Source organism: Cydia pomonella, chromosome 1 (assembly GCF_033807575.1).
Source record: "Cydia pomonella isolate Wapato2018A chromosome 1, ilCydPomo1, whole genome shotgun sequence".
Classification (NCBI taxonomy): domain Eukaryota; kingdom Metazoa; phylum Arthropoda; class Insecta; order Lepidoptera; family Tortricidae; genus Cydia; species Cydia pomonella.
The window spans coordinates 6,681,229-6,704,414 of NC_084703.1; the positions used below are offsets into that span (position 1 = coordinate 6,681,229).

The 23,186-nt window shown below is 35.9% G+C and overlaps 2 protein-coding genes across 8 annotated transcripts in view; one reads left to right on the forward strand and one right to left on the reverse strand.

Moving 5' to 3' along the window:
• LOC133523875 (JNK-interacting protein 3) overlaps positions 1 to 7,965 on the reverse strand; it is a 47,636-nt gene extending 39,671 nt beyond the window's left edge. For 5 of the 7 annotated variants that reach the window (XM_061859941.1, XM_061859700.1, XM_061859854.1 and 2 more), the window contains exons 1-2: positions 6,982 to 7,964; positions 146 to 301 (exon numbers count right to left, since the gene is read on the reverse strand). In XM_061859941.1, coding sequence (XP_061715925.1) covers positions 146 to 301; positions 6,982 to 7,311 — 486 coding nt within the window. In that variant the 5' untranslated portion in view covers positions 7,312 to 7,964. Of the gene's footprint in view, positions 1 to 145; positions 302 to 6,782; positions 6,928 to 6,981 lie in introns of those variants that run through there. The other 2 variants (XM_061859775.1, XM_061860090.1) reach the window with 2 other exon arrangements.
• A 17-nt stretch (positions 7,966 to 7,982) lies between these two features.
• Positions 7,983 to 17,491, forward strand: LOC133524592 (dnaJ homolog subfamily C member 22). The gene is made up of 7 exons (XM_061860742.1): positions 7,983 to 8,523; positions 8,811 to 8,958; positions 10,226 to 10,427; positions 11,478 to 11,621; positions 13,566 to 13,689; positions 15,014 to 15,130; positions 16,693 to 17,491. The coding sequence occupies exons 1-7, from the start codon at positions 8,263 to 8,265 to the stop codon at positions 16,783 to 16,785; spliced, it is 1,089 nt and encodes a 362-aa protein (XP_061716726.1). The 5' UTR covers positions 7,983 to 8,262; the 3' UTR covers positions 16,786 to 17,491.
• The last annotated feature ends 5,695 nt before the right edge of the window (positions 17,492 to 23,186 follow it).

Here is a 23,186-nt window from a genome sequence, read left to right on the forward strand (position 1 = left end):
TCTGAAAACGCGTGAACAACAGTCAAAATGACAAATTTTGCCTACATGTCTTCATTGTTTTGCGTTCACCGCAATTTTGATTCGCACCACAGCCGGATAAAGTAGTACTTAGACATTGACGTCGAGTGGCACACCATAAACCTACCTTCTTGAGTTCATTCTCCCGTTCCTCCAGCCTGCTGGCGTGGTCGAGCGAATTCTTGTGCTTGAGCTCCAGCATGCGCACAATGCTGTCCAACGCTTCTAGTCGCCCGGTGAGCTCTTTGCGTTCGCCCTCGTAGTGGTCCTCGGCTTCTAGCAACTGGAAAATGATAAGAATTAGTCTAAAGTTGGATACACGTATGAAGGTTTTTAATAAGAGTTTATTTCACTTTAAAATAATGGATAGCCATTTAGAGTGCTTCAAGATTATACTTAGATTTATACACGTTGTAACAGGAGGAAACCGAAAGATTTTAACAGTTTATTCCTGATTACAATTTAAGACTAAAATGGCATATATTTGTCTCTATATTCACCTAGTTTCAGAGCTAAAACCAATTTAAAAAAAATCGTATTGTTACTTAGTGCAAAACGCCTCTTTGATGGCGATGATGCCATTATGGGCCGTAGTCTAAATAACTTTATTGATAGATTGACATCTAGCTACATCTACAAAAGCGACAAATAACACTTTGCAAAGACTAGGTTGTACGAAAAAAAAGATTAAAATAATTTGAAGTGACAGGTTTACTAATAACATTTGATTTTTAGGTACAAATATTTTTTTTTGCGAAATTTACATAAACTCATATTAAAAAAATCCTTCTTTTGGCCTCAGAAATGCGTAAATAGTAAATATCTTTCGGCTTCCTCATGTTACACCGTGTATGTTTTATGTTAATTTCCTTTCGCTCACTCAGTGCCTGAGTAAACTATTACACGTCTGTCATCAGCATACCTCAAGGTTTTGGGGTGCGGGAATGATATCGTATATTTTGTTTAGTGTAAAACAGTTAGCAATAGTAGTTAAAATAGGTAGTAAGCTTCAAATTTGCTTAGAAATGTTAAAATATAATCTGTTTTTACCTATTTATTGGCTAGAGTAAAACATTCCCGCACCCAAAACTTGTTGGGTAGGGTTATGGTTATCAGTCAGAGTTCAGAACAATACACAACAAGGCAGCTTCTCTAGCCCAATCTAGTCGGTTTGAAACGTATGCAACTTATGCACTGTACATATTAAATATATGACAAATCTAAAGCCCTGCGTTGAAAGTTTAAATTTATGGTTTCGATTAGAGTAGTGCAACTAGCATTGACTTATAATATAATGTAATGTCATGCAAAGAAGTAAGAATGCATTACGAGTAGGTAACACCAAAACCATAAAATTAAAAAAAAAACAGATAAGTTGACAACGCATTGTCAAAGACCAGATCACACCGGCTGCATGTGCGTAGACGAGCACGTGTGCGTTCGCTAAATATGAGCACAGGCCTTAAAGGTCAATTGTCGAGCCTATTCAGATTCTTCTGGTCTAGTTTTCCATTCCGAATATAATTCATCCTATATTTGGACAGCAATAATAGATACTGATGGCAGACATATCATCAGTTATTTTAAAACATTACAGACTAAAATAACCTGGAAGTCAATGTAAGTTTCAAAATTGAATTAATACCTTTGTTCTAAATTGTGACCGCAGCCGACAAAACGTCCCACTTTATCGCTTGCTATAAGGACGCCTTGACAGGTTATTAGTATAAAGATACAAGCAAATCTCCTCCTTATGGCAAGCGAGAAAGTGAGACGTTTTGCCGGCAGCAGTCACAAATAGGTACCTATGTCGATTTAAGGTATGCACGAAAGTTTCACTAGTGCTTTATTTTTGTTATTGGCAATGGATTCTCTGCCTTCCACTTATTACGATCTTGAGAAGTCGTCCACCAGTAAGCATTTTAGGCGTTAAGTTTGTCTACTTTATTAGTAAAGTAGAATACTATTTACAATATCTAATTACCTCCTCAGTCCTAAACGTAATAAAAAAATATGATAGCAGCTTTAATACACAAAACATAAAGTTCATTTTAAAAATCATATCAAACGTAGATACGTCTTGATGCAATAAGTAGACCATACATTAATCACCTTAATCAGTTACCCGTGTTGGCATTGAATATACATTAATACCGAAGATATCTGGATACTTTCGCAAGCTTGTATCTCGAATTGACCTTGTTGAATGCAACTATAATTACTAACAGTTGTAAATACCGCACGTAGGGCATTGAATATTTCTCTAGGGCGAGCCAGTGCAATATAAATAAAATGTTTATAAAATATTTTAATATCACGGCTACAATCACTTGACTATTTTCGGTGCTATTGGCGAAATGTAACAGTCTCTTTCTAAATGATCTACACACACTCTTACCCTGAAAATAATAAGTTAATATGGCTATGCTCAGAACATTTTGAACACCGCAATCGCTTACAGTCAGTCTAAGCTAACTTTGCACCGAGTTGAACGGAACAAAGTGAGGTAGGGTCATTATAAACGTCATATTTTCATAGAAGTTTAATCAAAATAATCACATTGCCACACTCAGTCATTGCAAATGCCATGCGGAGTTAGCTTGGACCGACTCTAGCAACTTCTGCCGATAACTGTACATTGGAGTAAGTTAAACTACATACATGGTTATAATTATGGACTTATGGAGTCTGTAACTTATATAACAAAACACTAAGTAATGTTTTGTTTTATATTCCCGATCGTAAGATCAGGCAGATCGTGAAATTCCTAAAAATCTTTGCCTCGTTCCCTGAGTCGACGGAACCCCCCGTTATCCTGTTCCTTGACAGTTTGCTCTTTGGGCATCTGAAGCAACCTAAGGAACCTATCCTACCTATCGCCTAACCTATCCTATCTATTGGTTTAAACTTTAATGTGACTAAAGTCAAAACATTACACAGGAACATTACGATCGGCCGACCCACATGTACCTAAATGAAACGTAACAAAACTTAAAATTAGCATGAAGTAACACGACCACTTTACACTTAGTAAGTATTCGACGATCTACAACACTGTGTATAATATGATTTTTAAAAGAAAAAGGCTGTAGTCGATAACCACGCCAATGCTAATTTCAATCATGTTACTATCACCATACGGTTTGAAATCAAAGTCGCCACACGTTATTTTGATGTGTGATGCTCTAATCTAATTGGACTACTGGAGATCAATATTACATAAATATGGTTGTGCAAGTAGAATGTGCGTTTGAAATGCAAAACGTACAGTTGTATAATATGTTAAGGCTTTTGACATTAGTGGAAAACCTTTAAAGGGACATTTAAGAACCAGTTAGTTTCACAAGTTGAGTGGGTTAGGTAAAATGGCCAATTATGGGTGCAGCTGTTTTAAAGTTGATTTATGTTAATTAAGCATTGAGCGTGGGCGTTTCCCTTATCAGATCGCTAAGTATCGTCAGGCAAGATGTATTCTTGTTTGGCATTAGAGTGATATTACTGGTGCTGGTGGTGCGACAGGGACAACATACTAAAACACTATCAATACAACCATGTTCTTCCAGTCACATGATGTTTAATAACATTTTGTAACAGGCAATGTGGGAGCACAATGCCGGATTTAGAGGTCTGGAGGCCTCGGGCAATAAAGGAGTGGAGGCCCCCTGGCCCCAAATTTTTTCCAAATAAAATGGTAAATTTACCGAATTCTCTATTGTGGGAGGCCCCTTTTTTGTGGAGGCCCGGGGCAGTAGCCCCGGTTGCCCTCCCCTAAATCCGGCCCTGTGGGAGCACCATAAAAACAATAACTAGTCGATAGTATAGGTACAAACAGCAACACTCTTAACTGACCATCGGTGGACCTGATGCCTTTTGTAATAAAGCCCACTGATGCATGAGCGATGGTACTTAATATATAAGCAAATATCCTAAGGGCCTGTTTCACAATGTCCAAGTAAAGTCCTGAATAAGTTACTTGCCACTTTTCTGACGAATAAAGTCATCGTTGGCATTTCACAATCTTCAAATAAGCTTAACTGGTGGATAAAGTGTTAAGTTTTGCAGGAAGTTTTATATGGCAGTTAATTTATTTGTTAATTACCCAATACTTTACCCCTTAATATTCACTAATGTCTGTCAACAAACCTATCTGTCATTTTGAGATTATTTAGAAAGAGAAAATTAATGAAACTTTGCTACTTTTATGAATAAGGGGGTTATAAAATACCCACAGGGTCAGAAATTGAACATGTAATCGCTTACTTACTACGGACCAGCCCGAAATCGCCTTTTCATACAAACATAGTCCTCCATATTCCTCTCAGGATATTAACATTACTGAAAATATTTTGACACAATTTGTTGTACGGCCACGTCTGAAAATATCGATACGAAATAAGTGCCAAAAATATGTACACACGACTTTATTGCCCATATATTAAGGTAGTGTATACATATTTTTGGCACATTTTTCACATCGATATTTTCAGACTTGACTGTACATTGGGCCACAGCTATGCCTCTACGTTCGATTTTATTCGAATTTTTATATATTATAAGAGTTAGGAACATTTCAAAAATTGTAAATACTGTTTTTCTCCTAATTTTTACAACTATCAAAAAATCCAAACATAGGGGCATAGCTATTGTTAATACACATGAAATTACCTATATAAAAATATTTTCCATAATGTCAATATCCAAAGGGAAAAATGGGGGACTATGATTGTATGAAGAAACAACCATCCCCATTCCTCTTAATGTTGAATGAAAATGACATACAAATATATGTCTATATTAAACAATTGCACTAGAAAAACATGTATGACTTTCCCTACTCTCAATTATGTTGATGATTGACATATATGGTAAAAGGATACAACTATTCAGATATTATTAGTACTACACATGAACATTAATATAATTGTTTTCCTACAATTTGCGGTTATTACAATGTTCAAGACGAAATTTTAATATAGCTATGTATAACTGTATTATGACTTAGGCAAAATATGTTCTAAAAAGAAACATTGGAAGGTGACATGAAACTATGAAATGTCATATGTTACATAAAAACTAAGAAAAGATTTGTTATTGTTTTCATGCTAAGTATTTAAAACAAAGTTATTTGCTGAATATATATGTATGTAATTAATTCAGAATTATGATTGAGAATTAATTCATAGTTATTTGCTGAATATATATGTATGTAATTATGTCAGAGCTTGATGTTTTCTATGGGGGACCAATTTTTTCTTCCCAATTTCAGGGTTGGTCTTATGCTAAAAGTTGCTCAGTATGACCTATACATATTGCAAAATATTGCCAGTTTTAGTAACCAACAGAAAAAAAAAAAAAAAATTGTTACAACCTGGTACCTCCAACCGAAAAAGGAAAGCAGGCAGACCTTACTGTGGATCACTGGACCAAAATGGACAAAATGAGCAACTAAAAGAGAAGAATGGAAGGTCTTAGGGGAGGCCTATGTGGGAATACAAGTTGATATCTAATGACATGAGAATGAACTTTACTAAGTCTATTTTGACAAATTTTGATAACCTGCAGTGGCAGCATGGTTGCATTTATATCCCCTGACACTAAGCCCATCACTTTCACGCTTACATATTTGTTAGAATGTGACAGGCATGGTGACAAATGATAAAGTGCCAACCATCTTAGGCCTATGGCAAAAATTGTTGTTTTAATTAAAGGTCTATAGTCAAAACACATTCTCCTAGACTGCAAACAGGTAGAAGTATACAGGAGCAAATACCTAGGGACTCCGTGCACACTAAAGGAGGCAGTAAGCAACCTGAAAGCCTTGCTAGGCTTTGTGGAGGAGCTGGGGTGGTTAGATTAGAGTAGTGCTACCTCGATTTCACGCAAAATAGGCACAATGGTTGTCGATTTGCAGAAAATGCCCAGAAGCACTAACTAAAGGTCTATAGATTGTGTCATTCTCAAAGACTCGTACCTTGACTCATATTGTCATGTTATTGGAATTGACAAATCTGCGCATCATAATGACCCAAACTATATTCTATTATTATTTGAAGTAGTATGCTTTGTGTAACCTACATATGGGAAAAAATATCAATAATTGAGTACATCAATATAGGAACTCTCTGTCACGCAAAATAGGCACCAGTTGTCGAGTTGCGGAAAATCGCCCATATACAATACAATATATGAATTCTCTACCTGTCATTTAATTTCATCTCTAAATGTCCGATGTTTGATTAAGACAAGCAATATTTTAAAAATATTGCACAGCATGCACTACATGACTTCCTGATTGTTGGTGGGCCTTATGAAAAAATTGTTTAAATACTTACATGGTTTCACTTAAATAAAATAAAATATTTTAAAATGTTTCACATTTGAATTATTTTAGCCACAATTTTTTATCACAAATTATATATCCCACTTTTTGCTGCACTATAGTTAACTCAGATTTTACTTTAACTGCTAGAAAAACCTCTTTAGTATAGTGGTGAGCATGAATTAATTATTAAGCAAGAAAAAAATTGCATGCTAAAGTTAACTACATAATTCACTAAATTGTAGGATGTGTATATCATGTACCAATTAGACCTCAATTATGTCATAGGCAATGTTCACACAGTGTAAACAAAATCATTAATCATAACTAGGTCATATGCCAAATGCATAAATATGTGCAGCAAAAGGACAAAGGCAATTTTAATCACAAATATTATAAATTGATGTTGCTTCATTTAAGTTTATATGCTTGACAATGCGTTTACCTTTCTGCTCAGATAAGAAAACGGATTGCACATATCATTTAACACACAATTCTGAACACACTCAAAATATAAACAACAGATAAAGTAAAAGATGCGTAGCACACTAACAACAATTATATTTTGATAGCTAACCTTGTGAATTCTAACAAAGGAATGCACAAATGCAACCAAGGTTTTATGCAGAGCTATTGTTGCTTACCTTCTGCTCAGAGTGCTTCCTGGCCGCCTTCTCGCGCTCGTACTGTGTAACCAACTGCTCGTTGTCCTCTCTCAGCAGCTCCAACTCCACCTCATGCTCCTGATTCGTCTGGTACGCCGAGTCCAGACACTCCAGGACGTTCACCAGTAACGGCATCAGCGTTTTTACCACATCCTCGTCGTACCTCGCTATCATGCGCTCAAACTCCTGGTATATGCTACCGGCCAGGGTCTGGACCTTCTCCGACATCACGACGTGTGAATCCTCGTGTGTCCCGTATATCGTCTCCGCCGTGACATAGCCACTACTCGCGCTATCCTCGAAATTCATGATGACGACGCCCCAAGTCACTCCGAGACAAATTACGTTTACCCCTCACAAGGACGTTCAATGAATTTTACGCGAAAACATGTTAGACAAGTTGATTTGTGTACAAGACGTCCCGATAACGCGATCGATGGAAACTTCAGTAAATTATTGTAAAAGGCATTTCTGTGATCACACGGGATGTGGCCGTATGGTACTGTGTAAATATGTAGCAGAAAAGATGGGAAGGATAGATTTTACGTTCACACCATTTGTTTGACTGACGTATTTTCGCTACATAAAAAAAAAGTTTCTTTAACGATTGACGTTGTCGTTGTTAACTTCCGGGTGTGATCTGCATTTAAAATTTTATCTTCCTATTATAGAAAGAGCATTAGTAAAATATGTAACGAATTGTTAGCATCTGAATTAAACAATTTTATGAAAAAGTATTATTTACTGTTTATAAATGCGTGTTTTCATCTACATTGATCTACATTGAAACCTTGATAACGCAAACTTAAATAGGAAATAAATAGAAACGGAAACAGAATGTCTACGTCAACGTTTAAAATAACCTAGACCTATTTAATTACCATTTAAGGAAATAATTTGTTTATAATTACGTATTATAATGTAGACTAGACCAATACGAAAGAAATTTCGTTTCACTGTCCTGCGTTATATATTATACTACTCTTTGGTTTTACTGCAGTATGGTTAACCTAGTGTAAAAGGATGGCAACACTCAACTTTTGTAATGTCACCGATGTCACACGTCATGTCATCAAATTATATCGCGTCAAACTTTTGAAACTGCTTAAAATTCAATTCAAAGAATAAAACCATTCAGAACATCTTATAATTCCATATGAATAGTGCTAAAATTTTAAAACCATAATAAAATAATTCTTGATCTTCCACGGTTCAGTACCCCAAGTGTAATTGATACTGCTCGACACAGTTTTCGCAAAAATGGCTGTAAAAGGCGACAGTATTCCTGGTAAAAAGAGTGTACTCGTGGCGTACGTGCTCTGGCTGTTCGGTGGTATATTCGGGGTGCACCATTTCTACCTACGACGGGACCGACATGCGTTCGTGTGGTGGTCTACACTAGGAGGATTTGGAGTGGGCTGGCTGGGCGAGGTCTTCAGGATCCCTCGCTATGTGCGAGACGCGAATGAAGACCCTAAGTACATGGAAGAGTTGGTCGGTAGAATGGTCAGGAACAAGAAGGTGAGGTTATAGTACTATTGTTGTTAATTATTGAGCTGTAACCTACTTTTTGCGGTTGGTAGCCTATGTCCACACCACACTCTTCAATTATTTTTAAGTGAAGAAGTTTTGGAATTCTTCCATATGTATGTGATCAGATGATTAGTATTGTGGGACTAATAAAACCAAGTGCAATTAACAGTTTTTAATTCAGAACCAAATATCATAACAACTTTATAATTTTTTATAGTTTCAAAATATATGATAGGGTTAAGGCAATTTGTACATATTTTGTAACTATTCCCCAGCCACCATTCTCCATGAATCGCTTCACGGGAATGCTGATGGTGGGCTACTCCTGGGGTCAAGTTATGATGCATGCCGTTCCACCCGATGAGTTCTACGGCATCAACCTCAGATACCTCAATATTCTCATTCCTCTGGCAGCTAGTATAGGTAAGTCATCAATATGAAGCTGTTGTTAGGCTAGGTGCCATTCATTTATTAAGATGATTATTCCAGTTTTTGCCCCCCTCCAACCCCTATGTATGCAAAAATAAGAATAGGTCAACCCCCTCTCCCCTATATAATGTTTTGTTTGTCTTAGTGATTATTAAAAAAAAAAAACAGTTTAGGAACATTTATTTGTTCCTACAAAGGTACTGGAGCCCGTCTAAGCTAACTCTGTACCAAGTTTGATAGCTTAAGAGTGTGGAAGTATTATTTTAAACATTTATACAAATTTAAACATTTTCATATCTTTGTGATCCTATGAAAGAACTATGAAATCCCCCTCCCACTCGCTTGTAAGAAAAAATAAGACATGTTTGACCCCCCTCTCCCTAAATCGTCTTATGTCATAATTGAATGGCACCCTAGTAAATCTCAAAATAATAAATAATCCCTACTCATAGTGTTGTTCTTGCCCGTGAGTAAGGTTGCCAGAGCTCAACAAGGGTGCGGAGTGTTAGGGTCAGCAATGCGCATGTAACTCCTCTGGAGTTGCAGGTGTACATAGGCTATGGAGACTGCTTACCATCAGGCAGGCCGTATGCTTTTTTGCCACCTACATAGTATAAAAAATACAAATAAAATAAAAAAATGCTCCTTGGGTAAGCTATACTGACCAAACATGTTAGATGTGAGAAAATACATATTAATTCTCCTTAAGTAATATAATAACTTCATAACTTCTAGTCTTAAATGAAGAGATTACTACTCTGAGCTGCCTGACAACTATACTTTTGTAAGCTTCCTTACATGGGAACACTTCACTAAATAATGTTTGTGCTATTTTGTCACATGGATATTAATCCTAACTAGTTTACTGATTTGATTGCCATATAACTGCAACCTGAACACCACAACACAGTCTGTAAATATCAAAAAATATTACTAAAATTCTATTCTTCTTGCTTAAGACCAGTACCTTGTGTTGTGTACCAAATGTTAGCTTGTAAATAAGGTAATAAAAATACTATTCTCTGAAATACCAAGCATTTCACATTCAGTGTCTTCCCTGCAACTAGAATGACACATTGTTAAACCAATTAATCTGTTACCAGGTCACTTTCAATGCCAATGTCAAGATAAACACCTCGGAACATGCCATATACCAATAAAAACTCTAATGTTTATGTAAGAAAGGTTAAAATCGTATAGTATTTTATGTCTACTTAGGTAATTCTTCCTGTAAAGTTGCTTATAGACTATGTTTACACAGGTGTGTGGACGGTGGGTAACATTGGTCGCGAACGTGGCACGCTCAAGTGGCCCCTGCTGGCGGCGTATGCCGCGTATCCGCTGCGTTACTACGTGTACGATGAGACTGTGTGGTTCACGCTCATGGTGCTCGCTGCGTGTCTCGCTTTCGACTCCTTTTCGAAGGAGTGGCGCAGGACGCCGGTTAGGAGGCACTGGGTGAAGTAAGCATGTTACACATTCAATATTTGTATATATAAGGCATTGCCTACTATCAAAGACGTTTTTAAAGCCCTTGTTTAGTGCAATGGATATAATATAAATACAAATTATTGACATCAACTTGTACATGTAACTGAATAAATATTGAGTACAACAAGATATAGCACAGCCAGACTGATGTTGCGAAAGTATAGCAAACAGCTACACATTGTGTGCTTAGGTGCTAAGTTTTTATGTCAGTAAGATAAGGCTTAACTAATGAATTCACACACCTTACAGACACTTACGCGATGCGAGCGTAGACTATTTCTATAATCTCTCGTACCTGTTTTGTCATAACACACAACAAAATATTGTGTCAATTTCTTTACTTTTCAATCAATAAACTAGGTACACAAATCAAAAAATATTTCATTAAATAATTTGTTCCCTAGTTGAATAAAACTAGGTTTCAGGTGGAAATACACCAGGTATGGAATGGACTTCTTTATTTAGGCATTTAAAAATTGAACTAGTATATTCACGTATTACATTAATTAGTAAACAATTCATGGCAAACATGCCTATACAGTACACATTTAAAGTGTCCTGATGCCATCAAGTAAGGTTTATAATTTCCTACTGCGCCATGTTCTTGGCATATGCTTGACATTTTTAGACATTACTAATGGTAGCCAAACAGTCAAAATAGGCAGTTTAAAAGGCCAATGAGTGACCAATCTGGTCTGGCCTAGTGGGTAGTGATCCTGCCTATGAATCCCGGTAAGGGTATTTGTGTGTGTGATGAGTACAGATGTTTGTTCCTGAGTCTTGGGTGTTTTCTATGTATTTACAAAAACTTTAATATATAGAAAACACGTATCCATGACGCAGGGAAAAATATCTGTACTCATTACACAAATAAATGCCCTTACAGGGATTTGAACTCAGGGCCATCAGCTTCATAAGCAGGGTCACTACCATCAAGCCCAGATTGGTCATCAAAATTTAAACTCGCTGTCGTCTGTCGTTATACTTTATTATCAGTATATTTATGACTAATCCGTTTTTAGACGAATGGCCATCTTGGGCCTGTGCGCGACCCTGTTCCTGTCTCTGTGGGCCAGCTACCTGTACTTCCACGGCACGATCACGGACAGCGAGGGCGACGAGGTGCCCATATACGAGGCGATACACCACTTCTTTACTAGCCCTTGGTGAGTTCTGCAAAGGTGCACTACCTTCAGATTTAGAATAGTCGTCTTTGGCATATGCGCATCCCTGTTCCTGTTGCTATGGGCCAGCTACCAATACACACACATACAACAATACAGCTACATATACGAAGCGTTAGAACACTTATTTACTAGCCCTTGGTGAGTTTTTAACACAACAAACTAGAGTTGTAACTAGAATCAGAGTGATTCGCTATCTTGGGCCTGTATGACCCAGTTCCTGTGTCGTTTCAAACTGCTGTTGCTACTCTTTCTAATTGTAGATATGAGTTAAGCCAGTGAACCAATGATCATACGCTGTCTGGTTCAAGGGCCCGCGCAGTTCTATGTATCGAAGGTTGAAACAATGTCTGTCAATGCAAAACATAAAATAACCAAAAAAAGTTAAATTTCTGCTGGATTAAAAAAAAAGCAAAGCTGCAAGTTCAGACGCAGATAAAAGACAAGGCCGAATTTATTTAGCATTGATAATGATAAACGGTTGATTGGCATTCCTCCCATCAATATTGCATTAGTGATGGTACACAAACTCAACTCAAACTATTATTCGAAATCTAAACATTATTTACTTATTTAATTTAAAAATACTAAAGAAGTGTAGAAAGTTGGTATTGGTATGTATGTGCAATCGAGAAACACACTTATTATTTTATTATATCCAATAAAACGTTTTAAAATATAAATGCTGTGTAGTTAGATGCGTTTCCGTTGCGTGCGTCATAGCGTATATTTTTCACTTACATTGCTATATAATATAACAATCAACTGCACACTCGTTTTGTTTTTTTTTTACTCAACCAGTTGGCTATAAGTAGGTCAGGTAATTTATGTATATTTTACTTACACATTCCAGTGCATTGTGCTAAGTATAGACGTCACATTTTCCATTTACATAATTTGTTTTATTCCAGGAATTTTCTACGTGGTTTGTTATCGCATTGTGTGTATGCTGTGTCATTTTCATTTACCGTATTGAAGAATAGACACAACATGAATACTTGGCCACACTGATGGCCATGTATTCAGGAAAATAGCTTATGTTCTTTGATGATTTCATAAATATAGTCATTCCTATAAAAAGTAGTCGAAACTAGATTATAAATTATATATAGTTATTATAGCTGATGGTCCCGGGTTCAAATCCTGGTAAGGGCATGTATTCGTGTGATGAGCATGGATATTTGTTCCTGAGTCATGGGTGTTTTATACGAGTATGTATTTAAGTATTTATAAAAATTGATATATTATATATATCGTTGTCCAAGTACCCTCAACACAAGCCTTATTGAGCTTACTGTGGGACTTACTCAATTTGTGTAATAATGTCCTATAATATTTTTTTATATAGTTAATATGTTGTTAATTATATTAGAAGCAGTAAAAGTTAAGGTGGAGGTTAATTTTGTCTTGGTGAAGCACTTTAATTTATTTGTGTTTTCTAGGTAACTAGTGAGATGATCCAAACGCCTCAATTATACAAAACACAAAATATTTTGATAGTAAAACTTTATTTCATTTATTCAATAAACATATATACCTCATATACTCATTAGCATTATGGTAAAACGTTTTGATTTATTTGTATTAATATATTATGTTAGACAGCTTTAAAGTAAGCCATCACTAAAGCAATATTATACAAACAAATGTTCTTACTTACGTTTGCTACATTTAAATATAAATAAATTCAACCTAGTAGTCTGAACTGAATGTAGGTTTTATTGTATCAATATATGTGACGTTATCTATAAAAACTGACCTTATTTTCGATGGCGCCTCCGCCGTCATAAACGATGCTCCGATACAAATACAACGCTGCGCGACGCAGTGCGGCGTAAGCGCCATCGATAATAAGGTCCCTATTCCTAGATAATGCCACATATTTAGACTTGAGAAAGAATCTCCAAAGCACGCTTATCGTTACAGGTGGCTAGATGTGAAGCAGTGCCTCTACGAGACGTATCAGTACGCGCAGCACCACGGCTGGTACGAGGTTTGGAAGCAGATCATCGACCTCTCGGACCCACATGGCGAACAGAATGCCTACAAGGTAAAGTATACCTTTAGCAAGATTGTATTTGGGCTTCGCAACGTTCAGGGGTACTAATTTATTTTACTGGCAAAGAGACTGTTGGTCAACAGACGTTGAAAGTCATCGAATGTCATTGATGTAAACAAGAATAACAGGTTTCGCAATAATATAAACGACTTTATTACAAAATGCAAAACAAAACAATATTGCAAGAATTATTATTTTGATTACATAAAACATTTACCTACGTCAATAAAAGGACGATATGACATGACCGGTACTGACATTTTATTTGACCATACATTCAGATGTAAGCTGCTTGTAGCGACACTAACTCAGGACCAAATAGAATTTTGTCAGACTTAAAGAGTCAAATATATCATTGACTCTTTATTTCGAAGAAAATATAAGCACACAGGAACGCGTACCGTGTCAATGAATTTACATTGTTTAACGCCAGAATCTCGTGAATTTGAATGTTAACAGTTTCATGGTACATATATGAAACGTATATGATGGCCGTAGTTGTCTACGTCAAGCGTGATAATGAATAACAGTATCTATCGCTTCCAATCGCGTTGTTTAAAAAACCGGACAAGTGCGAGTCGGACTCGCCCACCGAGGGTTCCGTACTTTTTAGTATTTGTTGTTGTAAAATTTCAACTGTCTAGCTACCACGGTTCATGAGATACCTGGGAGAGGCTTGGTGACAGACGGACAGACAGACAGACGGACGGACAGTTTTTCCTTTTTGGGTACGGAACACTAAAAAGTGACACTGGTTAGATTGAATAGTTCCTTTTAAGTTATTCTCCAGCGAGGCCTGAACCTTCACAAAAAATGGCTGGTAACTCAGCATTACTAGGTCGATATTTAAAAAGCCCGACCAGAAATATATGATCATTGTCACGAGGGCTGTTATTTTCATGTATAGGGTGACAGTTTAGCTTAGTATGTAACATTTAGTTCCCATGAAGTTCCGCAATATGGCGCGTAATAATATATTACTGGTCAGGCTTTAAACGCCTAATAAGTGTGTCCTAAACAGCATTGTACGATTTTGGGAACAAATCAAATTATTTATTAAATATGGATTATTATATTAATAAGGAGGTGCAACAAGCACGTAGTGCGGTCCCTTATAGTTGGTCAAAGACGCCTAGTTTTTCTTAGATTGCATGTACTCGAGAAATTGGGACTGTACCGCCGTGGTGAGATAGCCTAAAAGTCCAGGACCGCGTAAGCTAAAGACGCCGGTTCGAATCCGGCCTCCGGGTTTTTTTTTTTCTTTAGTATATAACATCTGTAACATTAGTTTATAACATTATTGTACTTTTTGCAGGTCCTCGGGTTGGGACCGGACGCGAGCCAGCAGGAAATCACTTCGACGTGGAGACGCCTGTCCCGCGAGCACCATCCCGACAAAGTGAAGGAGCAGGCTCTGAGGCGGGCCGCACAGGTATTCGTTTTAGATTATATAGTCACCATCAAATATATCCTCGTGAGGCTGCGTTTGCACCAGATATGTGCGTAGATATGTACGTAATGTGTTTATCATGAACCAATAGAAACACTTCGTTTACCTATGCTCGAAAACAACTCTGCGCAGCGAGGTTGGCAAAGTCTCCAAATATATCATAACACACATTGGTTACTATAGAAATGTCTCAATTCGATCATATTTTTTTCTTTCTTTCAATTAGCAGAAATAAGGTGTCCCGATAAATTGACCACTTTCGCTGTCACGTTTGATGATAACTGCTTTCGCGCATATTTTTTGTTTTTTCAAAATTACTCTCTTGAACTGTAAATGGCTATGGACTCGGCCCCTTAATCACACGTTCAACGGCTAATTATTATATGACGATCATTGAGTTATTGATTAATGAAGTTTTTTTTAGAGAAGCACTGTGTAATCTTGGACGGAACAATTCTTATTCAGTTTTGCTTTGCTATATGTTAAATGAAATCTTCGAAATTGACGGGGAAAACGCGGTCAAATTTATTTTTTATATTTCTACGATTAACCTTGTGACCGCCGAAGACGTCAACTGACGCGCCAGGCTACAGCCCAACACAAAAAAAAAACGATACCAAGATTTTATATACCATATTATATGAGATAAATTTATGAATTATTATCAACTTTGGTGCATCCCAACAAGGATTACGATGACGCGACGCACACGATAAGCGTGGCTTAAAGCGTTATAGTAGTTTATGTGACTGCTACATAAGAAAAGGCATTAAAATACACGAGTGAGTGATCTAATGCCTAACGGTGTACAGTTACAAACACTATTTTATCTACACACATATTACAAACTTTCGATGATATATTCACTAACCCATATTACAGCCAACGTTGGGGCATCGTTGCTCTTTTGGTGGAACTCGCGGATATGTGGCGGCGTCACCGAAATATTTTTATCGCTCATATTACACGAAACTTTTGCTATATTTACTTTAAACACAACAAAACAAATTCATTTTATACTTAAAACTAATAAAAAGATAAACTGTACGTCAAATGACGGTAAATTAAAAAAAAATTGTCGCATGTCACGCATCCGTAGTTTTTTTTTTAATTCAGAGACAAACTAGAGTCGGGGGCCTACTTCCGTATCATTCGATACAAACTAACATGCGAGATTTGTTAAAATTCTATGCAATTGACATTTCATTTCGAACAAAAAGGCATCTCGACTGATATTGGAATAGAGGTCAAATGGAATTGCTTTTATTCAGAAATGTTCCAAATTTGAATGTCATTACCAAATCGACTTTGATGTAGTTATGAAGCAATTACAACATTGTCATTATCACAGATAAGAAATTTGTTGTTACAAAACAGTTTATGGTAATGTTGGCCATTATTTACGGAATTTGAAGACATCATAGAGGGTGTATGATATGTGTGTAGATAAAATTAGCAAATAAATAACTTCTTAGCATGAAATCATTTACGTTTCATATAGAGAAACTGTTTAGTGCACTACCCTAAAATAACTTTTATTGCAGGAACGCTTCATGGAGATTCAGCAAGCATACGAGATCTTGTCCAACAGCAAGCACCGTCGCCACAGGAGGAATAAGAAAGACAACTCCGAGTAAAGAGGCAGCTAGTGCGCTTTAACCCTTTGAACGCCATATATCATACAAAAATCATACGCCAAGATCATGGAAGCAAGCGACTTAATATAAAGAGCGAACAAACGAACGAATTTATGCACGCTTGGCGTCTAAGGGATTAAAAATAACGATCGCATCGGAGTTTTGATGCCAATGAAGACTTTACAAACCACTTATAATCCCAAAATATGACGTATAAGAGTATTTCCGCATCTCACATAATCGTGAGAAAGTGCAAAGTAAAATGGATGGTGCTATATCACTTAATTGTGGCAACTTCTCACGAAATATGAACACTGACCGCCAAAGACGTCAACTGACGCGCACGGCAACCGACGCGATACTGTGTAATCTAGACCTTTATCCATCCTAATAAGGTTTCCGATGACGCGTTATATTTAACTCCTTGGTCCCACGAACTCGATATCGCGTCCGAGATGACAGTCAGAATTCAATTCTACATTTAAAAGCTCCAGGTCGCTTTTAGTTTTACAAAATGGAGACCTTTGCCCTTTGACCTTTTCCAGGGGTTAATAAGCGTGGCGTTCTAAGGGTTAAGTTGTAGTCAAAATTAAAAATTCGTCATATTTAGCGTTCCGAGTACCCGACACTGCCTTGTTCACCGGACACTTGTCTTAAACTCCGATTTGGTTGATCCTTTTGAGATGTCTGATTTGAAGGTTAGGTTTCTATTTCACAAACATTTTGGTTGCTCGCTATGACGCTTGGTGAGAATTTAAACCATAAGGGTGAATAAATGAAATATTAATCGTCAGTTAGTATTGGGTCATTACCTATGAAATTGGCATTTTTGTTCATAAGTATTAGTCATGTCATAGTTTATTTATTTTAATAGTAACTTCGAAGTATTTTTTAATTTCATTAGTGCGCTACATAACAACTATTTTACATACAATTATTTGCTACTTTTATTGTTTTATGTATTCAGAATACCGTCCTGAAAACAGCTCTTTTCGTATGCTGCCGGCTCGAGTATTTAAATGACTTATATTTTTCTAACGGGACAGATTAAAAAAAATATATGAGATAGAAGATGTGCCTTAAAAATGTCTCAGATTACTGGCAAAAATTTGTTTCGTTTGAAAATGCCATTACAAAATAATCCGCAAAATACATTGTATGAAAAATCGAATTTCGATAAAGTTCTCCATACAAAACGCCAATTTCATAGGTAATGACCTAATATATACATTTTTCATCCTTTTTTGAGAAATAATGCATTTAACCTTTTCGCCGCCATTGCCTTGATATAAAGTCAGTAGATTTCGTGCCCCACACGCCACGACTTCATATAGAGTCGTGGTTTTGGTCAGGTTGGTTTCCGTGCATTTTTTGACCTGGCGTTGATTACACTTTATTACGTCATTGACGTGGCGGCGAAAATGTTAAAAGACAAATTGCCGCTCTTAACGGCTATGAATTTAGAAACCATTTTGTAGTAGATATAATAATATAGTGGTACGTAGGAACCTAATGTGTTTTATACATTATTGAATTCTAGCGCTTCCAAATGTTTAACAATTCTTAAACTTTGCTCAATGTTTTTTCGAATAACACGAATCTTTACGGTTAGTGATTTTATTGCATTTTGTTACTTAATCTAAATAATATTTATATAAATGTAAATCGTTACTAAGCAATATTAAAAACTATTTTATTATTTTGTAAGTATTACTATCGATCTGGTTATCTAATCACTAATTAATGATTGTATAATTGAACCTATTTATTTTAGATTTTTTATATAATTTTATTACATAAGTCTAAATGTAATGTTAAGAACCTTAAACCCGGATTATTTTAGTCCTAGCATCAATTTGCCCAGTCGAAAAAAGTCTTTGAAAAAAGTATACAAGATGCCCGTGAGCATTGCGAGAGATTTTAACGGTGCATTTCTGGTAATATTTAGAAACTAAAATGTCATATAAAATTTTCTGGATTAGGCCTAGTTTCAGAGATAATTAAATATTTTTCGAAATCATTCTTTCGCCATAAGTCGGTACTCGGTTGAGGTCTAGTCTGGACATATCTATTGATTGTCATCGAAAAATTAAAAAAATGTTCGAGAGGCTACCACCAAATAAAAAAAAATGTTTTTAGGTTATCTGTTTATCAATAAAAATTACGTTTTATGTACAGTTTGTGTTCAAAAAAAGGGGGAAAAAAAAAACAAAAAAAAATATTTTTTTTTTGTCGGATTTGACAAGTCTTATAACATTTTTTGCTTCTGTTCCCATCAGGAATCTCTCGCAATGCTCACGGGCACCTTGTATATTACAGTTATGGTGTTTTCAAAAACCTCATTTGGCAAATAATATGAACGTATTCTTGGCAATTATAATATCCTCTAGGGCTCCAGTAATCTGAAACTACGGTGATAAAACAAAAAATGTGAATTAAAAAGTATTGTAAAATGAATATGCTTTACTGAAAATAGTCGACTCTGATAGTAATAGTTTTGTATTGCGAAAAATTCGAGAAATAACGTATTTATAACATTTATAAAATGCCAACTTACGCACAATTGTCGTATGTAGTATAGTAATATTTTAGCGTACACTTGAGCAGAGCGTATTTAATACAGAAGTAGGTAAAATAGTTAATAAGAGATCCCATCTTTTTTTTTGTAAAACAGATGACACTCTTTTCCGTTAGATCCCTATCGGATACCGATAATGTTATTTTATTTACATTTATTTTTAACTACGACCAATTTGATTTGCTTTTAGTTTGCTTTACAGTGTACTAGGACACAGTTCCGATTTGTCCGGATGATGTAGTATAGGTACAATACCTAGGCAACATTTTTAATGTCCTTTAAAAACCCTTAAGATTAAAAAAAAAACTTCTAAAGTAATTTAATATTTTAGATTTGGAGAATTATCAGTATCACGAAAGCTTTCATTGGTAGGTAAAGGACGTGTAAAGACATTTTATTGTATGGAATCATCGTGGGTTAAAATAAAAGTAATTTCACGATATGTTGTGCCAGACAGTAAAATGGCGGCATCCAAAAACGTATACATATTCACGCACGTAAATATTACGTAATTAAGTCTGTCAACTCGAATATTGCATTTACGATGCCAAATATACATTAATTAAATAGTAATTAAAATAAAGATGAAGGCCTAATTAAGAAATACTGATAAAATAGAATTTTTCTATATCTTCTTGGAGATCTTTATCTTCCCTTCCTAATTCTAATATATTTTTTATTTCTCCTATTCTATATTTTTTCGCATTCCAATGTTGCTATAAGTGTAATTTCTTTTTTCTATTACCTTTATGAGAGTTTATTAAAATTATATTTATAATTCAAAGACAATTATGATGTATTTAATTATTTAACATACTTATAGGTATAGATAAATCAAGTCGGTACGTACACGGGTGCTACAGACTCTAGCCACGCTAACTTTGCAGTAGGAATACATACTTTAATCTCCATACTTGACTTAGAAGTTGGTATGTAAACTCAGCGTGGTCCGACTTTGTGTCCATGAAGATGAACTTTTCTTGTGCCAATTTCATTCCTTCCATTCCATACATTAATTCAACAAGTGTTCAGCCAACCCGCTAAAGGTATCCTTTTGTATAGGAATTTAGAACGCGTCTCCGCGATAAAAGTGTTGTTTTAAAGGCAAAGGAAAGGCGCCATGGTTGTTGCTTGCCAGTAAAGATGATTTCTACTGTATCTTTATGTCAGTCTTTGACAACCGACGAAGTGATTACATCTGACAACAATCTTGTCAGGATTTAATCATGTCCTCGGTAGTGTCGCTAAAAGCAGCTTACAAGTCAAATACCGGTCAGTACCGGTCATGTCAACGACTAATTTCAACTACACTGTGTTGGAATGCTACGCAATCCTTCCTCCTTTTGTGATGTATAAGTTTTACTGTATTCAATTTTATTAGATTTTTGACAATCTTTTTTGGCGTTTTTGTAGTGAAATTGACACACTTCTTACATCAGTGACATTCGATGATTTTCAACGTCTGTTGTCAAAGAGTCTCTTTGCCAGTAAAAAAAAGTACTACTGAAAATCCGATACATGACGAAGGCCAAATACAATCTTGTCAGGTTATACCATCTGCTTGAAACATCCACAATTTGTGCATTAGGTAGATTCTCGTCTTCGCGTCTTAATTTTTTGTATTCTAGTTGTGACAAACATTCCACTTAAAATTTTTGTAGGCTAATGTAAATTATAGTAAATATTCACTTTAGACATATCAGATCATTTACTAGATATTCGAATGTATTTTGTACTACATAAATTAGTATAGTTTGTGTATTAAATCTACTTTTTATATTTAATTGTATCACTGGCCTGTTTCAGAAAAACCATATCTTAACTTTTCATATCGGCTTATAGGTCATCGGATTATTAGAAATTATGTATACATTTTTTGACACTCCTGTCCTCTTAGGGTCGAAAGACCCCGTGATTTGGAGTAAAAATAGGACAATACTTTCAAAGTAATGAAAGTTGGAGTTATGGTTTATCTTGAATGGCCTAAGTATATTTTCTTAAAAGTAATTTATGAGCAAAAGGGACCTTTTGAACGCACGTGGCAATAATTTGTATTTTAACATGAACTAAATTTGTGTTATGTTCAGAAACTGTAACTGAAAATTTCTTAAACAATACCTAGTTCCAAACTAAGCCATTTAGAAAAACACCGCATAACCAACTCACAAGCCGTCCCAGTTAAGTGCTTACTTGGAGGTCTTGTATTAGCAATGTTTTTGAATCATGGTTGATCTGTGAAGTCCTGGCTCGACCTATTAGCAGGGGCGGGGCGTCATGTCATACTCATTTAGGTAAGGAATAATCGGTTTGGCTATTTTTTTTCTTCAAGACCACAGTAGTATCAAGTGTAATAGGTAAGCCAGTCTGCCCTCCTAACCGCCACTTGCACGATTCCACCAACCCGGGGTTAACCGGTTAAACCTGGAGTTACCATAGTTACCAGTACAATTTGACACTGAGTTAAGTTTTAGCCGGTTAATTCCGGGTTAATAGGATGGTGCAAGTGGCTCAAGTGGCAGTATCTCCAAAACAAATGAACTTGAAAATTGAACTTTCTGATAAAAAATTTAAGGTTCATGTTTGCATTCAATTTTCATTTAAAATACTGTTTTTACCTTAGCACGCCTTACCTTTACTGTGGACGCCTCACCACTGCGACCTAGTTAAAAATTCCGTCCATATTTTTATTATAAAATGTAGTTCAATTGTAAATATACAAGTATACTTTTTTATATACATAATGCACAGATGCCTTGGCAAGTTTTGATGTCTGGGCGACTAGAGGATAATGTCGTCTTTAGAACAAATGTACATGTCTAAACTCCTAACTTTCTACAAAATAAGAGACAAGCTAACAATAAAAACTGCCAATCTCCGTACTCAGTCGCGTTCCTCATGGTTGTTATATGTACTTATATTGCAGGGCGAATCTCCCAGCATTACGTCAGAACGTAATTTATCGATTATTTTATTACCACAACGAAAGGATATACCGCTTTTAATCAATCTACGCCCAGCATCGGTAATACTGTCTTTATCCAAACTCTGTGCATCATGTTTTTTAACAAAATTAACCGAGTGGTAAATGTCATAAATCGATAATTCAACACGCGCCCCTTAGCCTGCAGTTAAATACATACCTATTTATCTTGTTTAGCTATCTTAATTAAGTTAAATACGTGTGTATTGTAGTAAGCAATCTGGTAGTGAATGCGTTACTATTTAAATAGAAGATAAGTCAAAACACCGTACAGATTTTATAGAATTGAGGCTTTTTTATGTAGCGCCCTCTACAGCGAGTGTGATGAGCACGCCCTTTATGCGAGCTCTTAGACATTAATTACACTTTGCTGTATTTTCTTTTACAGTACATATGATGCTACTTTAGCGCACTAGTGCGAAAATTAGCATATTACGTTACTGTGTCGAACATTTAAAAGGCCATATGTACTGTAAAACGTTGTACGATACATGTGCGAATAGGTAATTCGCACTTGTATCGTAATGTACTATTATGTGACTCCTTTAGACCAAAGTGACAAAACAGACTCACTGAAAATGAAATCTGGACATATTAAGTTATAAGCTAGGTAAACACCGACTGATCTTTAGAGCTTCCAAAGTGTATAATTTCCATTCACATGGTCATCACACTTGCCATCTTCCGGTAGCCATTGCAGTCCCTTATTATTTACGTGTTTCTGATAAACTGATATATAAACTGTGTAACGGCATACAATTAACTACACCATTAATTTAGATGTAAGGGATCATAGTTATTTTATGTACTTAATTTGTCGTTTATGTTATATTTACATCCTCA

What these genes read in the sequence shown, in the direction of transcription:
- LOC133524592 (XM_061860742.1), top strand. Translation starts at nt 8,263, where the DNA reads ATGGCTGTAAAAGGCGACAGTATTCCTGGTAAAAAGAGTGTACTCGTG. An exon ending in CACTTCTTTACTAGCCCTTG is followed by an intron (nt 11,622 to 13,565) that starts GTGAGTTCTGCA and finishes TTATCGTTACAG; the next exon opens with GTGGCTAGATGTGAAGCAGT. An exon ending in CTCTGAGGCGGGCCGCACAG is followed by an intron (nt 15,131 to 16,692) that starts GTATTCGTTTTA and finishes CTTTTATTGCAG; the next exon opens with GAACGCTTCATGGAGATTCA.